The following is an 18,887-nucleotide window of genomic DNA, read 5'->3' as shown; positions in this document are numbered from 1 at the left end:
TAGAGTATTTTGTCTGTATTTAAATTCCACTACTGGTTTTCTCCCCAGTTTGCTGTTCCCAAATGTGCTACGCAGAGGCTGCTGCTTCAGATGCACATAGGTCAGTCTTGCAGTAGCTTAAACAATGAACAGCAAGTCAGTTTGGTTTACCTGTTTCTGCCTTTTAGCTGCCAATATTCTACTGGGGAACTGAAATGTCTATAGCATCAAATCAGCTCGTGCTACGCCTTGAGTAGGCACCACTGATTTACACAAACTAGCCTCTATTTCTTTACCTCCAGAGTTAAATATTTCTGAGGTTCAGGTAACTCTAATCCTTAAAGAAAAAAGCCAACATTGCTCTTTAAGAAGCAGTGTTAAGGTGGCTAAAAGAGTAAATGATTGATTTGGAATAAAAGCACACATGCTGCTTTGTTAAACCTATGGCTTTCTATCTGAGGAGAAGATTTTATTGTTAGGAAAAAAAATTATCAAATGTTATGCTCAAAATTGACATGAATGTCTGGACTGGCCAGGAGCACACAGGTTACCTGTTCTTTACTTTTGAAATGGGAGTAATTCTGTTGCCTATCAGATCTTGCAGGTGACCCTAGGTCTGGAGCAAAAGCCCAACAAAATCAGCAGAGGTCAGTCATATAGATCAGACAATGAACACATCTGTCCAGAGACTGCAAGCTCTGGCAGAAAACAGGCTTCCTTGAAAGTGCTTTTCTGACCACCATGTAGTCTTATGCTCTGCTCTTCCACTGTGAGGTTCATTGGATTACTCAATTGTCCTGGTAATTGGATGTGCAGTGAGGTATCTGTGACCCATCTCAATTCCTTACAGACAATAGTGGGGCAAGATGAGGCTTGGTTTCTGGGTCCCCTTTTGAAATGGCTCAGAGCCAGGTTTCTTTTCATGAAACTCTGGCATGTGAGAGTTGGTTGAATGCTGAGACAAAAGATGGGGTGAGGGAGGTTTTCTAAGTGATAGGGGATCTTGAGCCTGTATAGACTGTCAGAGCAGCTGATGTTGCTAATATACAGCTAACAACTAGATTAATAGGAACTCAGAAACATTGATAGCCATTTAGACAAACAGCTTAAGCCTTCAACTGATACAAATCAGCATAGCTCTACTGACTCCTGCACATGGCGCTGTCACACTGTTTGACTGCCATAAAGCAGCATCCTGGCAATACAAAAAGGAAGGAGGACATTAGGAAAAGGTTCTTCACTGAAAGTGTGGTTGATCACTGCAATAGGCTTCCCAGGGAAGTGGTCAGAGCACCAAGCCTGTCAGAGTTCAAGGAGCATCTGGACAATGCTCTTAGTCATATGGTTTAGTTTCAGGTAGTCCTGTGAGAAGCAGGGAGTTAGACTCGATGATCCTCATGAGTCCCTTCCAACTTGAGATAATCTGTGATTCTATGATTCAAAGCATATCAGGCACCAGTGGTATTGAATCAGTCTACATTAGAAAAACAAATACCACCCTATGAGGTAAGCCCTTCCTACACATTGAGCCTAGGCTGAAGTCTAAAACAGGAAGGAAGGAAAACAGCTTTATTTTTTCTCTCCTCTGTTCCCAGGTCCTTTAATTAATTGCTACCAGAGCTGAAGAAAAAGAGAGAGGAAGTGGAGGACTCAGATAGGTCCCATCCACTCCTGAGTTTCAGTATCAGGCAAGCAGAAGGAGATAAAAACTGAAAGTCAATGAGGAGCAGATTGTTAATATTAAAGGAGAGCCAACAAAATTGAGAGGGTTTGGTGCTCAGCAATTACAGTCCAAAAAGGTAGCAAGTTAGGGCTTTCATGTGCAAAACTACTACACAGGAAAGTGTTACACATGTTGTACAATGCTCTCAGGATGTGTGTACGGGATCTTCCTGGTCTTTGCATCACTTGCTTGGTGTTGTGGCTGCAGTCACAATTTCCCTGATTTTGCTACTTGGATTGCTAAAAGAACACAAGCTCATGTGCTAAGCTGGCACAAGAATCTACTGTTTGGTCTGTAGCATTAAATTACTGAGATGATGTCATTCACGGGCTATTTCTTTCCCATTTAGTTGCTTTGAAATAAATTCCCTGTCACCAATGGAGTTTCAGCTGTCAGCTCTCTGACTGGATCCAGTGACATTATTGAAAACAGTAGGTTTTTTAATTCTCCTTTTCTTCCCACTCATTAACTTTTTCCTCATTTTCTTTATTGCTATTTCACTTACAGATGAGCTGGCTGAAGTTCAGAAAACTCTCGACTGCACAGTACAAAACATCACGGGCAGTCATTTTCACCTTGGACTATTCCATAAATAAGAGCCCTTTGATGTCTGGATAGTAATTCAGACACATATATTAAGTCAGCTTTTTCCACTGCTGGTCTTGACCTAATATCAAGGTTTAATTCTGATCTTACTCATTTCAGCAACTGTGATGAACTCCTCCCTTATTAACATGAGGTTCTCATTTAAATTAACACATAGACTTGTCTGTTAATGATTATCTTCTTTCCACTTCTTACTAATAATTGTTTCAGCTTTTGTAAAAAAAAAAATAAAATCAGGCTTATCCACAAATCAGGAATAAGGGAAAAGACGCCATCTCTAAGCCATCTACTTACTTATCCAATCCTTGATCTGATGGAACACACCCAACCTTGGTGCTTTATGAGAAGGCAGCTGACTTTGGGTAATTGGAGAGGAATCAGCATTTTCTACTTCAAGACCATTCCCCTTTCTAACATATTCCTGCATAGGTAATACGTGGTGAAGAATCTCCCACGTCAATTTAAGGCTTTTTTAGGCCTTAAGATCTACACAAGTAAGACACATCCTCTACCTCTTTTGATTGGATTGTTGGCCATGTTGCACATCCCAACCAGGAGCAGAAGAACATGTTCTTCATACCAAATCATTGGAGAAAAAAAGAAACATCACAAAATCAGAGAGTGAAATAAAGAACTGCCTATGGATCTTATTTCCTTCCAGGACATGAGTTATTATTTAAGTTGCAAGTGTCTGGAAACATGGTATCTATACATAGTGCTATAACAACCAAAGAGACACAAAAATCCTTCCTTCACAAAGGGCCCAATACTGTTTTTTACCAGTGACTATGATTTCCTGGACCAAAAGTAAGTTCCTATTTGCAAAAAAAATCCATTAGATCATATTCACATGCCCCTTCTGGCAGCTTCTCTGAATGTCCTGTTTCCCATTTAACTGAAGGTAGTGTTGCAATTAGGCTGATCGGCTCAGCAGGGACAGCCTAGAGTGGAGCTCATGGAAACCAGCTAATTGTGCCAATTAGGCACCTTCAACAAAATAACAATTGAGAAGTAACTTTGCTTTGAGATATTTATTTATCATTTAGGTATAATATATATGAGGAAAGAAATGAAAATTGCCATTACTCTTACGGAAACCTGGACTAAATACTTCTTAAAGGTCATTGCAGCACCAGGGCAGCTCGACACGTTCTGCTGTCATCAGAGCAAGATGACAAAGGCACTGAGTTGAGATTCAGACAATTTGGGTTGGTTTCATAGCTCTCCCACAATCTCCCAGTGCAACCTACACGAGGCACTTAGTTTCACTTTGCTGCAGCTCCCCATCTGTCTAATGAGGATAATAATACTTTCCATTTGTCTTAGCTATTTAGATGGTAAGCTCTACTGGTCAGGGACCTCCTTTTACCAGGACTTATATACAGAATGAGCATCCTGATCTCATGGGCTGCCTGCAGGGGATACTGTACTACAGATAACAAATAACATAATTCATCATGATTTAACATCTAGCGCTGAGATTTTTAACCTGAACTATCCATAGAATAACGGCCTTTTTCAGTGCAAGCATACAAATACAAATCTCTTCTAAACATGTATGAAGGGCAGGGAATTCAGGCAATTTAGCTCCTCAAAGAGAGATCTTAAGCAATTAACCTAAAAGACAATGTTTACACAGACACTGAAGGATCAGCTAGGTCAACATTTGAGCATGAAAGAGAAAAAAGTACTTAATGAGGCTTAATTTTCTTTAGCATAGAGCAATGGCATGTGCACACGTACATACAGCACCTGCCTAAAGTCAATACTACGATCAGGTCATCCTAACTGATCATGCTAGAGTGGTACAATAAGCTGGTGCCTCTTCTTCTGCAAAGACCTACCCTCAGCTGAAAAGCACCTGCGTTGCAATGGGGTTAAGAGCACTCAAGCTAAAAGTTTTGCTAAAATTCATGAAGATGACGGATACAGCTAATAGCTCTGACGGACATTAGAATTATAATAACACATTTGCAAAGGGGAAGGGTGCAAAAATAGATTCCTAATTTTGTTGCAAGACAGCCTACAGAGATTGGTAGTACAATTAGATGATCCTGCAACACAGGATCAAATATCTATAAAAAAAAAAAAACAAACAATGGAAGTCCATAAACTAACTTTCTCAAGTCAGAGTCTTAGCTTATCAATTCTGTCACCTGTTCAGGACCCAACCCATCAGAACAAAGCCGCTATTTTCTAATTACAGCCGAGCTTGCAGCAGAGGGACCTCTGCTACACAATCTTGAGCAACGAGAATAGCAGAAGTGTCAAAGGGATCTTCCTGAAGCAAGAAAGCATTGTTCGCCTGCTTCACTCATCAATTTGCATCGACATTCAGATGCAAGATTATACACACCAGGTTGTATATTTATTTCAAGAAATGCTAGTTGCTCTGATTTCCCTAGGGAAATCTAATGATGGAAAACTTTACCTTCTTTCACACTGTAGCTGGAACAAAAAACAATCATTGCAAATATCCATTCTTTGTTCACTGAGATCTTAGAATGACAGCTGCACAACTCATCCCATCTGTGTATTTTTGCAGAACACATAGGATGGTTGAGGTTTCCTTTGAAACTTTTTTTTTTTTTACACTCTATTTTAGATTTTCATATTACTCTTTTCCTCTGAATGAGGAGAAATAGGAATGGGCCTGTTTCTTCAGGGATTAATGAGGCACTGTCCTGGCTACACATCGCCACTGAGTAAATACCTGCCAGCTCCTGGCAGGACACCAGCTAAGTCCTTTCAAGTCAGTAAAACTGTGAAGCTTTTAGGCTATCTAAACACTCTATTCAGAGAATTAACGTGGATCATACCTGACTATTGCACACAACTATGCAAAAATCTCATTTACAAAGTAAACTTTATTTCTGCTTTCAACCTCCTTTCAACGTCCTTTCTCTGTCTATCCTCTACTACTTAAAACACTTTGGCTGTCCTCCTTTCTTTCAAAAGCCACTGGCAAATGCCAGAAATAAGCAATTATTATCATTTACACCTAACACCACATCAGCCTAATACCAAAGAGCTTGCAGCTTTGCTCTGACAACCCAATACAATGTCATATGTGGAGAACACAAAGATTCAGGATCAGAGTCTCATCTGCTCTGCAACCTAGTGTATGAAATACAAATATATTGAATGTCTCTTTAATACTGCTAATTTCTCAGACTCAAGCAGACTCCTTAGGAAATCTCACCCTTTCATTGAACAGTAGCACTATTCATAAGGCAAGACCATACACAAACATCCTGCTGTGTCTAACACCATATAAAATTCTGCTCCTCCGACGTAGGTGGGTTATGCTAGTAGTTCTTCCTGCCCTGCTCCCTCCCAGTCCATTTTAGGATGCCAGTGGTGCTCCATGCCTCCTGCAATATCTCCTATATCTTCCTCCAAACCACCTGTCTCAGTAACAGCAACACATCCTCCCAACTACATCCTTCCCCAACTTGTAACTGCCACATCCTTTCCTCTTTCTTCTGCTTCTAAGAAAGAGGAAGCAGAGGAAGCTTCTAAGAAGCAGAAGAGGTGCTCCCGTTGTGTGAGAAATTTGTCTTTCCAGTCCTTGCAGGTCTGAAAACTACCACCAATCTATCATTACGACGGAGTGCACTACAGGAGATAAAAGTAAGTGGAGGTCCAGATTGTTCTTGGTTAAACGAGGCATGTCCATGTGGTCCATGTGCTTATAATGTCATAAATGTCTTCAAGGAGACCTTAAAGGTGTGATTTCAGAGCAGGAAGTGACAGGAATAAGCACAGGCGGAGCATCTGGAGAACCAGATGACACTCACATCATCTTCATTACTGTCCATGGTCATAATTAACACCCTAGACTTTCTCTCACACTGTACCAAGCAAAGGAAAGCTTCCTTTTTAATTCCAATTCCTTTTCTTTGTGTCCATTCTAAACCTCACTTCATCAGACCATTGCATACAGACTACTGAAACATGCAAGGGACACAATATCTTAGCTTTTACTCCTTGCTTTCATTTTAGTACTCCGTTAATAGCTTTTCATTGCTTTTAAGCCCACCACAAACCTGTTTCAACTGCCTGCAGACCATGTCTAATTCCTGTCCATCCCAGTTCCCTAAGTTTGTTTAGCACTTGCTTCTTTATAGGTCTAGTGCTGGGGCTCGCCCAATATCAAGAGGTGAGGGCAAATTAAGAGCATCAAATCCATTACTCAGTGAATAGTGCAACAGAATATACTACCCATACAATCAAAAAGCCTCCATCAGCCCATCTTAAACATCTGTGCAGCCAGACTTCAGTTTCTCTCTCTGTCTACTATCAAAGCTCCTATTTCCAAATGGAAGAAAAAGTTGGAAAAAGTTAGCTAAAACAAATTAGCTGCACAACAAAATATGGTAGTAACATCACACACGGGCAAGAAAATTTATTCCATGAGTTGCTGTCACATTTGTGGTAATATATTCTGGAGACATAAATTTCAGGAATTCAGTTCAAAAAGCAATCTTAGCTACTACCAGGAACAAAGCCAGATGTTAAGTGGTGGCCTGGGAGATATAGAAAGGAGTGTAAGGACTTGAACTTGCAGTGGCTGTTAAACACAGCGTGTGCCATATACACACAAGGTTGCCAACGCTTAGTAGCTTTCCCTTTACAACTTAGATGGTAAATCACAGAATCGTTTAGGTTGGAAGAGACCTTGAAGATTGAGTCCAACCCTTAACCTAATGCTGCCAAATCCACCACTGTTCCAATGCCTGACAACCCTTTCAGTGAAGAAATTTTTCCTAATCGCCAATCTAAACCTCCCCTGGCACAACTTGAGGCTGTTTTCTCTTGTCTTGTCACTTGTTACCTGGGAGAAGAGACCACCTTCCACCTCACTACAACCTCCTTTCAGGTAGTTGTAGAGAGCAATAAGGTCTCCCATCAGCCTCCTCTCCAGGCTGAACAATCCCAGTTCCCTCAGCCGCTCCTCACAAGATTTGTGCTCCAGACCCTTCACCACCTTCGCTGCCCTTCTTTGCACACACTCCAGCACCTCAATGTCTGTCTTGTAGTGGGGGGCCCAAAACCGAACACAGCATTTGAGGTGCCACCTCACCAGCGCTGAGTACAGGGGGACAATCACTTCCCTAGTCCTGCTGGTCACACCATTGCTGATACAAGCCAGGATGCTGTTAGCCTTCTTGGCCACCTCGGCACACCGATGACTCATGTTCAGCCAGCTATCGATGAACACCCCCAAGTCCTTTTCTGCCAGGCAGCTTTCCAGTCACTCTTCCCCAAGCCTGTAGCATTGCAAGGGGTTATTGTGACCCAGTGCAGGACCTGCCACTGAGCCTTGTTGAACTTCATACAATTGGCCTTGGCCCATCGATTCAGCCTGTCCAGATCCCTCTGCAGAGCCTTCCTACCGTCAAGCAGATCAACACTCCCACCCAACTTGGTGTCCAGATCATTGATAAAGACAGTAAACAGAACTGGCCCAAATACTGAGCCCTAAGAACACCACTTGTGACCAGCTGCTGACCAGATTTAACTCCATTCACCACAACTCTTTGGGCCCGGCTATCCAGCCAGTTTTTCACTTAGCAAAGTGTACACCCGTCCAAGCCACAAGCAGTCAGTTTCTCCTGGAGAATGCTGTGGGAAACGGTGTCAAAGGCTTTACTAAAGTCTAGATAAGCAACATCCACAGCCTTTCTCTCATCCACTAAGTGGGTCACCTTGTCATAGAAGGAGATCAGTTTAGTCAAGCAGGACCTGCCTTTCATAAACCCATGCTAACTGGGCCTGTTCACCTGGTTGTCCTGTATGTGCTGCGTGACGGCACCAAAATGATGTCAAATCCTATCACATCCCAGCTGCAACAAAACAGTCCTTTTAAAAAGCAGTAGAGAAGGGACATTCTCAGAGATGCTTAACAAAAACCAGAGATATTTTGGGAAGAGATTATTTTCATTTTGGCAGAACACAGTGTTGGGAATACACAAGAAATGAGAAAAGGATGAAGAGACGTAGCAACCACACACCCTAAGAACAGCCTTGGTTTGATATTCAGCAAGTTCTTTCATTCAAGCATTTATTTTGCTACCTACATTGCATTACAAAAATGGCAGCTGGCCAAAACCAAATCCCTTGACCCTGAACTTAAAACGCTAGTCAAACGGAATCAGCAATCTGGGGAAAGGAAGACTGAGAATAAACCTACATGATAAGGCTTTGCTTCCAAAAACAGAAGCTCCTACCACCATACATCTCCCTTCCAAACAGACAGACTCAACAGAAATAAACTCACAGGGGCTCAAAAATCTCACTGGTATTTAATGAGGGTAAATAAGTACTGATGCATACTGTGGAAAGTTACTCTAGACTACAGAAAAAGTGAATTCATTGAAGACTAATGAAACTGTATTTCAACCCTCTGTAGTTGGGCTTATTCAGAATTAGAGTGGCTGTAATCAGCTCTAACATAACTCAATTTTGAAGAAAATTGAGTAAAATAGAGGCCACGCTGAATAGTTACAGTGCACAAAGGTAAGGACAGGCAGATAGGGTGAAATGCTGGTACCAGATCAGACCAAGCTTCCCAATTTTCCCATGCAAAGAGTTCCCAAATTAATCTGGTTTCCTTTGCACTACTTAACTTGATCCATCAAGTACAGTCCTTACACCGTGTATAGAATGGCATTAGATTTGAGTACTGTGTAGTATGTGTTAGGAGGAGCAGTATTCGCAAACATTTGCATCTCCCTAAAAGGATGCCCATCTAGGGTTGGCTGAGTATGTTCACCCTGGCTGCAGCAATGACGGCTGATAAAAGGAGACTTTGCCCTTGCCAAAGGAGTAATGAGGGCAAACAAACTATACGAGATAAAAGGCTGAAATTCTTCCAGTACCAAGGACTGACTGCCAGATCCTGACCCGATCCTGACACATAAGACGACACCGCTCGTTGCTGGTCACACCTGAGCTAGGACTTTAATCAAAAAAGCACAAAATAGGTGATTAATTTTGCACATATAAGGCATACTATTAGACTCAGCACCCTGTGGACTCCTGCTACATTGGCATTGAAACTGTAATCCAAGTAATTATATTGCACTGGCCAGACTCTTCCTCCACAAAGTGGGTTTTTATAAGACACTTAAAACAGTCACGGACTTTCAGCTTCAGATTCTGACTTCAGCCTTCCCAGTATAAATGTCCACTCACAAAATTGCCTTAATTTCAGTGCTGTTCATTTTAGTTTCAAACCACCTACCTGCCACATAAATAGCCCTTATCAGCCTAGACTGACTAGTCCTGACTTTTACCAGTTAAAAATCAGCAGAAACAAATGATTAAGGCAAGGGTCTGAAAAGAGTCCTCTACTGAGGCTTGGAATCTCACAGTCACTGAAAGATTTTTACAGGGTGGATTTTCCTTCGAGGCTGTGTGCCTCGACTCATTCTGTGGTTTTCAAGGGAGTAAAATGAGTATGTGAAACATAGTGAGGAATAGCCTTTTACAAAGGAATCACCAGCTTACCAAACTAAACCCCAGCTTCACTTCAGTCTGAGGTTTGCTGAACCTCATGGTGAAATCCTGGACTTGGAACAGCAAGATCATCTCACTTCCTGGTCTTCAGCTGAACGGGACATAAAATATACACTAACACCATCTACAGCTGGCACTCACTACTCGTGAAGTCCAGCTTTGAGTGCCATCAAATTACATTTTGATAAAACACACCAGGGATGTGGCTCAAGCCTCTGTTAAATCATGGACAGCTGGCACCTTATTAATCTTTGATTTTTTCACAGCAGTCTCCTTGTGCTGGCATCTTTGCTTCCTGACATCTCAGCCTTTTGAGAATTAATGATTGGCAAAACTAGCATTGCCAAATCTGAAGGACTTCATTTCCAGTTTAAACCAAAATCAACCTCTCCACAATTTTTCCTGCCTACATTGATCTTTCTGGCCAGGACTTCAGATCATCAGTCCCACCAAGGTAGACATTTGGAGTAGACAGCTACCAAAACTGAGTGAAAAATAATTCCAGGGTACACGGCAAAAGATGTCTTCACAAACCTCTCCCTCTTTTCTGAAGAGTTCAAGGAAACTCATACCACCACTAACCATTCCCTTCTTGCAGGTCTCATCCTCCAAGGATAGGTTAAAAGCATGGTCAGGAATGATCTAGCAGCTCCTTAGAGCTATCAAAGACTGATTCAAACACGGCTCACATCTCATCCATGTCGAGTGGGCAACATCTGTTCAAACACAGGACACTGCAACATGCATTGGAATAGCACCAGCACCTCAAGACAGCAAACACTGCAATGGTATAGCAGCTTAATACTCACACTCAGCAGGAGGCACTTGTTTTCTTTGATGGCACCTATGCAGCCCACGAAGCCAATGATCATGACAAATGTCCCTGTGACGATCAGCAGGTTGGCAGCTGACAGGGATGGGAAAGAAGAGGAGAGGGTGGCAAAATTCCCTTGGGTAACAGCCAGCCAGATGCCTACTCCAAGGATTCCACAGCCTCCCAACTGGGAAAATAAAGAGAAACAAAGAGACTCGGTTATCATATCCAAGCAATCCCAGATATTAATCCATATCAATATGGCAGCAGTGGAACAGCTCTGTTAGGGTAAACTCAGCAGTCACACCTAATAAGAAATGATCTCTCCCTGTGGCGCTTTCAGTAAGGAAAACAGACAAAGGGGAAAGAAAAAATGTATAGAGGGGGAACTCATCAATAAGAGACCCAGATTTCCTAAATCTAACACACAACTTCAAATATGAGTTCTCTTCCTCTGTAGTGAAAAAGGAGACACTGAGTAAAGGAGAAATTTCCAAAGATTTAGATCTAAAAGGGATTGAAAAAATCTATATCTTATTTAGGTACCTCAGAGAGCTGCCCAGAATGGCTGAAGCACTTTTTATCCCCTGTTCTTCCTATCCCAATACATGGCCTCCCATCCCTGGCACAGGCCATAAACAAATCTTACCAGAGCATCGCATCCCCTGGTAGGACACCTCACACCTCTTAGCTAGTTCCTGTCCAAAATCTAGCCTCCCTTGGAAGCAAGACAGCATTTAGAGTGCAAAGGGGCCAGAGAAGGAGGGAGAATCCTCCCATAATATTAAAAAAAAACCCAAAACAGATGTTTACTCCTAATGTGGCCACTGGTTTGGTAATTCAATCCTCAGAAGAGGACTTGGCTGGTTTAGGAAAAGTTTGAGAGCCTTCCCGGGCATGTGAGTAAGGAGAACGGGGAATGCCAGTGCAGGCAGCAGCTACGACCAAAACATAAAATTTACAATTATTATATACACAAGGAACTTTTAAAAAACACAAACATTTATAAGCGTGCTGCTTATAATTGCAAGAAAGCCTACAGAATTCCAACAATCTGAGTAAAGCTGAGCAATTAAGTAGAATTAAACCAAAGGGGATTTTGCATTATTACAGTCACACAGCAGAGCATCACTTAGGTTTCTTTCTTTCCTGCTCTCCTTTAAAATAACCAATTTTTATTGAGTTTTATAATTGCACTTTATTATGCAAATCAATTAAAGGCTAGGAAAGAAATGGTGTTCATAGAGTAGTAAGTCAGACTAGGAGCATATCAATTAAATGTCTGCATAAAGTGGATGAACGTAAGTCAGCTCATGAACCAGGGAAGGAAAAAGACAGAGCTAATCCTGGGGCAGAGCTAAGCCTCAGAAATGAAACACAGAAGAGAAACACAAAAGCCAAAGCAATGCCTTATACTAATTGCTAAGGCTGCCTCTGCATGCCACTGAATTATCCCTCAAAAAGGGACAATAAAGGCAGCTGTGTCTCAAGGCAGGACTCCTCACCCCAGTTGCAAACCAGTCTGTTTTGTTCAGAACTAAGGAGTCAAACTATACCTCACCATAATGTACCTCAGCTGCATCGACTTGCACGTCTCCACTGAGGGAAGGCAGACTCCAGGACACAGGGACTCAAATCATCTCATTCAGCAGCCTTTTCATATACGGGCATTCCTTATCACCGTATTCACCCTTTGGCAAAGTACCCTTTACAAGCACCATGGAGGGATAGTCCATGCCCTGACCATATACATTGGAAATATCTCCCCTCTATGCTCACTTATGGACCGTGACCTTTAACATGATCTAAAATAACTGAAGAATAAGCAGGGGAGAGGATAAGGAAGAATACTTAAAGAAGGTAACACAGAAAATCATGTAGGGTAACTGAAGAGATATAACAAAAGCTATCAACATGGCCCAAGGAAAAAAAATGGGAAAAAATAAGAATAAATTACATAAAATGGGAATAAAACTCTGAAGGTCTACTGGACAACAGAACAGCATCGAAGGAGATGTGGCTGACACCCAAGTTAAAACCAAACTGGTCAGAGTGCTGAAATAGTCAGGGATAGCACTAAACCAGCTGAGGAATGGGATGGAAAGCACAATTGTGCTTCTGCCTCCACAGCCTCATGGATGTTCTGCCTCAAAATCAGCCTCAGAGCTGCAGGCACAGTAAGGCTGCACGAACGGCCCAATTAAGCCTAACGAAGGCAGATGCCCAGCAGCAGCAGAGGCATCACCTTGCAATGCATTTAGCTATTATCTTCGGTTCTTTGTTCTGAAGCAATTCAACAGCATCAGTAAGGGGCAGCTTATTTTACCACCTTTCATGCTCCCCGTGCTGCTACACTGCTCTGAGTTATACTGACACCTGCAACTATAATTTGCATTATGGGGGTGGGTCTCGCCAAGGACACTGCTGTGTTTGGTAAAGGCAAGGCCTGCTTGCCTTCTTCTCCATCACCCATTTAATTCTTCATGATGTATAATACACAATGCTTGAGATATCGTTGCTCTTAGAACATTTGATTCTAGTGTCTTCTCCCTGCAAAGTCATTCTCGTCTGCAGAAACTGGGAATTCACCAATGGCACAACACGAGGAGATGGTTCACGCAAACTGCCGCCAATGTGGCTATACCCATTCAGATGAGGGCTGAATATTTCAGCTCAGTTGGTCAGCAGGAGTATCTCACTACATTGCCCTTCATTCAGAGATACTCTAATATACATCAGTCTCTCTAGCAGCTCATTATCTTCCTATTTTTGAAGAGATAACGCACAGCTCTTCCTCCGGTTGATTAACCAAACCTGAAATGCACAAAGGGATCCTTTGAGCATTAAATCATCTGTCCCAAACTGGATTTTACAAAGTGCTGCTTCACCTTAGTTCAGCCCTGTTCCTTTTCCCACACCAGAATGTCCTTGGATAAAGTCACTAAGCTGTCACACCAGGCCCTGGGAAACAGAGGCCGCCCTTAATTCTAAACTGCTCTTTAAAGTCCCCTTTCTGCCAAGGAGAGAGGCATCCCTGTAAGTCTCTGTCCAAAGACCATAATAACACTCAAGCACCTGGTCAAGGAAATGCTTAAGGTAACCAAGACCCACTAAGTCAGTCACAGGACCCTTTCCCATGATTGAAAATTTTCTGTTCCCAAACATTCAAAAGGCTCTCTCCCCACCCCCATTCTGAACTGAACAGCAGCATAATTCCCAGTCTAAGATCCAGGGATCGGAGGGATCACATTTATTTATTCTGGATCAGAGTGAAGAGAAAACTGTTGTAGTTGGTTCAGTGTTGCCTCTCTGTTTTGATTTCTTCCTCTTGGTATCTAAGGAGCTGTTAAGTTATGGATAATTTTGCTTAGTTACTTATGATGTTCCCTTTACTCCACTTTTTCTCTCCCCGCCCCATCCCAAAGCCCCAGTCCTTGTTTGTGCCAGTCAGAAGCAGTGTGATGAGATGATAAGTCTTGACAGCTTTCAGGACTTGGCTAGATGTGAAACAAAATAAACCAAAGCCATTAACAGGGCTGCTCCTGACAATTTGCGGGCTTCCATGCAAACAGTGAAGTTGTCATGGTTAAAAGAGAAAACATTAAAACAAAAATGTTATCAAGAATTCTACAGCTTGGACCTGATCTATTTGCAGCCAAATATGAGTCTGGATTGACTTTATGTGGTGAGAGAAGGGTTGACTTTTACCAAAAAAAAAAAAAAAGCCCCTCAAAGATGTCAGGCTACTGACAACAGCATTTTTTAAATTCCCTTGTGAAATGTTTAACACACTATTTGCCTAATTGTTCATGATAATCCACTCTTTCGCAAGCAAGGCAGCTCATGGTAAAATCTGAAACAAAACGCCTCTTTCTCTAACATTTTTTTTTTCCAATAGATGTTGCAATGTTGCATTTTTTTTGTGAAATCTTTTATTCTAAGGCCAAAACAGTGGGACAAGAGAAGGGATAGTGTCATAGCCCTAAAACTTTGGAGATCTGAGTTAAGCGTCAGTTCCAGGACAGACCTCAGCGTAAATCTCAAACAGGCTGTTTACTATGTCTGTGCCTGAGTTGCTAAATCATGAGTACAAAGGCACGAGCGGTGGGTTCTTTGCAAGTCCTGGACTTTGCAATTGGCTGTGAAAGGAGCAGCTTATGCCGCTCAAGCCAAATTGCTCATAAGCATTTTGACAGCAGAGTTAAGCAGTAAAGTGGGTGGCTCACTCTAAAAGCATAGATTCAATCTGTCCTTCCCAAGAGACACAGAGACACTCGTGCACTTGCTCTCTTGGCAGAAAAGCTGCCTACAGAATTAGATCCTCCAAATTGGTCTAATGGACTAGAAAATAAATTATTCAGACTTCAGTGCATACATTTAGAATTGATCTTACAGTATGGTAAACAACGTAATCCCAAACAGTCCTGGATATATGCATGTTGTTGAAGAAAATTACTCTGAAGTTACAGCCACACACTTAAAATACGGCAGGAGAAATTGCCTCATTGTTCACGATAATGGTATTGGTGTCTTTAAGTGGGTTTTTTATTGGCTTTATTACATGGAAATTGCATCTAATCGAGGCTTCTCATATTGTATCTGATTAGGATCTACCCATTATACCTCCTCTTTTAGATAAAAAAAAATTCCTCATGTATTAAAAAAAAATACACTGATAATAGAATCCAAGTGGAAGGTATGACCAGTTGTTTTGTAGTTAAACTCACTCACTTGGAGGGTTTTGCTCCCCCAGTCCCTACATATTTAAACTACAAAGGCTTTCTCAATCCTACTTGCTATCCAGTTACTCTTGTGTGAATATGCTTCCCCCTCTTACAATAGAGGAAGAGTATACAATGGAAAAATCAACATTGAAGTATTAATAGTAGTGATGTGAACATTATCCAGCAAACGTTCTTGTAATGCAAGGCATACTTAAAATATTGTTCCTTTCAGCTAGACACATAGAGGAGGTGGAAATGGAATACATATATACATTGACAGGATCAAATGAATCAAGAATCTTACATGGAAAAGTAGAAGGGTGTGTGCTAATGCAGAGACCGCAACACTCTATATAAGCACACGGAAACAACGTGTTGGTGTAGCTGCTGCCTATCTTCGAGGAAGGAGTCGCCATTTCTGGAAAACACCTTCAAGCTAGCAGTTCATGGCCATTAGAGTACCGAAGACCTTGTAGACATCTATCTACACCAAACCACCACTACTGACTGCCGGTACACAGGATGACTGAATTTGCAGATGGTGTCCCACCACAGGCATGGACACTTTAGCAGAGCTCATGCGACATATACTAGTAGTATCACCTCAGTGTAGCACAAGTTGCATTTCTTTCACTAGTCTGAGGTCTGAAATTTAACAAATAAAGGATGGTATAAAATGTAATCCCTTTGTGCCTCTGATTTTAGAAAGTTAAATGCAGTACAAAAGGGGGAACTGAAGCACATTTCTGCCCTTAGTGTACTGAGGCTCTAGAGCTCTGCAGTGTAGAACTGAAGGATATGCGCAAACCTCATCCAACGTGGCCATGATCTGAGCTGTATCTGTTTAGCAACAATTTAAAAAGAACTAGCAAAAAATACTTGAAAAAAGATCAGTTAATAGGGACCACTTTCCTGGGAGTGAAAAGACTCCCAGCAGCAGCCCATAAACACCAATGTAGGATGGGGAAGGTGAATAGAGAATCATTATTCATTTTTCTTGAGATAAAAGAAGCTAGGGGTTATTTGGTCTGCAGGTTGAAAACCAATAAAAGCAAGTACTCTTTCACAAAACATTTAATTAAATTCTGGAATTCATTGCCACAGAGTTTTGTGGATGTCAAAATATAAGCAGGTTCAAAAAGGGATTACGCAACACAAAGGAGGGCGAGGTATCCTAGCATTTATTAAAAATGATATTTTGCATGCAGCCTTTGCAGGGAGAGACCTTAAACCGTTAATTGGAGCAGCTGGTAAAAGCGTCCCGTGTTCTCTCTCCTTTTTTCTTATATTCCCTCTAAGCACCCCTGAGCAACCATGACCAAAAATAGGGTAGTCAGCTAGATGAAACTTTTTCAACATTATGGGCATTTGTATGTTCTTACTTCATCCTCATCCCCTCCCTAGTTTTAATGTTCACTTACAGTTCGAATTTGATTTGGGTTTTGGTTGCTTGCTTCGCCTGGCATGAGTCTATTTTCAGAGACAGGGTTATATATACAGACTACAAGCAAAGAGTTAAGTCCCTGATTCTCCTTATCTACATATCATACTCTTGGTTTTGTATCAATAAAAGCATAGCTTATTTCAAATTAAAATTTAGAAATTTAATTCATCAAATTTAGAAACAAATTCAAAATCTCTTTCTCTCCCTCGGATCAACTGGACCTATAAAGCTGTATTTCTTTTCTTGTGGGCATATGGATCCTATCCAGAGTCTTCTCTCTCAGCCTTAGCAAATCTGGAGTAAGACCTGCTAACCTCTACACACTCACACAAATCCACTAGATTTTTTGCAGTTTGATATAGAATAGTTGCAGGGAAATCCTAGAACCTGTGCCCACATGTAACAGCCTCTTGCGTTGGTGCAATCAATAGCTAAACTAGAAACAGCACAGTGCTTATGCTATAGTATGTTGGTGGGTTTTTTCTAAAAAAAGGATGAAATCATTTAATTGCATTTCTGAAGCAGGATAAGGATATCTCCACTTCAGCTCTTCGCACACATGCGCTTCCTTCTCCTTTGTAGTGCTGCCTTCTGCTCTTGCAGCCATGGCCCAGGTTTTCAGTATTGCTTATGGAATTTGGGCAGCCACCAGCAAATTCTCAGCTGTCATCACTCCAGAGCACTTGTCTCATAATTTGCATCAAAAATCAATGAGAACTGGGCTTACAGTTCTTCTAGATCCCTGTAAAAAGTCTCCCTGATTTCCCACTGTAGGGACTGAGCAGCCTTTTAAAGGTTTGCTGAATGCAAGCACGTCCTTTCCACCCCATACTCCATCCACACACCTTTAGCACCTTGATGGTCAGGCTGGCTGAGTCAGCACAGTCCCCTGAAGAAGTCTTTTCAGAGAAGCATAAATAAGGGCAGAAAAGTGTCCAATCTATGGAGAGCTGGTATAGACCTGAAAAATCTGTTCAGACTTGGCATTTCAACAGTAGGGCACATCACGAGGTTTGTACAAAAGGAAAAAACACCCACACCACCATGAGAAAAAAACAAAACCAAGCCTGCAGTCTGCAAAGCCCCTCTGTAAAAGGAAACAACTTGGGAAATCCTTCACTCTACTTCAGATGCTACTTCAGATGGGCTGTCAGTTGCACTGCTGCTCAGAAACACCCGTCTGGTCTCACCTGGTAGGGAGTGCTAGCTCCACCCAGTAGACAGACATTATCCCACATAAATTACACATTGCAAACAGATGCTGCTCTACTCCCAGAGTCAATGCTTTCTTTTAGAAAAACGTCTACTCACTGCAGTATATTCTCTCAAGCCAAAATTTTATTTTGTTCTGGTGTCATTTAATCCCACTTTTCAACTCTTTCACTACTATCTCTACAACTTACAGGAAAATGCTTTAAAAGAGTGCAACTGAGTAAAGCACAAAGCGTTTCATACGGCAACCTCTTCAGCTCTGCATATAAGCAGTTAAAAATTAAAAGCTTTATAAAACTAGTTGTTTGGCCTTACCATCTCATATTCTTTTCATTTTGCTTAAAAGCTTGTTTCAAATACAAAAATCTCATCTTGCAATAGGGGCCATTATGTACACGAGCACCTGCCAAACGCCTCCAAGAGCTGCAGCCTACATTTCCCACTGGTGTCAACCAGCATGACTGCTCAGTCACCACCCTGACCACCAACAGCCAGGGATCTGGCCTGAATGTCACACTAGACTTTCTCTTACGAGCTGATTAACATGCAGTCTGCCTCTTCTTTACAAGCCACTGTCTTGTCAGTGGCGCAACGCAGCGTACAGCACTCAACTTGATTTCAAAGTAGTGCTACGGGCCTGAACTTGATATCCTGCACGACAGGCGAGCAGCCGTTGCACACACACACAGGTAGCTGGGGGATACAACCCTAACCCGTGTTCTGCGTGCCACCACGACATCCTGGGATTCGTGCTCTCACTGCCCTCTAACTGCACTGTAGTCTTGTTGCAGGTTCAAAGAAACACACTTCAATAGCTCATGTTGTTGCTTTCCTTCCTTTTAGACACTTCTATACATAGGC

The 18,887-nt window shown here is 41.8% G+C and overlaps 1 protein-coding gene across 1 annotated transcript in view; it reads right to left on the bottom strand.

The window, feature by feature from the left end:
- Positions 1–18,887, bottom strand: part of TSPAN4 (tetraspanin 4) — a 409,182-nt gene that overhangs the window by 63,795 nt on the left and 326,500 nt on the right. Inside the window, exon 5 of the mRNA XM_086613432.1 lies at positions 10,642–10,833. Within this exon, the coding sequence (XP_086469558.1) occupies positions 10,642–10,833 (192 nt within the window). The remainder of the gene's footprint in view (positions 1–10,641; positions 10,834–18,887) is intronic.

Source organism: Tauraco erythrolophus, chromosome 6 (assembly GCF_009769465.1).
Source record: "Tauraco erythrolophus isolate bTauEry1 chromosome 6, bTauEry1.pri, whole genome shotgun sequence".
NCBI lineage: Eukaryota > Metazoa > Chordata > Aves > Musophagiformes > Musophagidae > Tauraco > Tauraco erythrolophus.
Note: the sequence above shows the minus strand (reverse complement) of the source record. Positions and strands in the feature narration are given on the sequence as shown.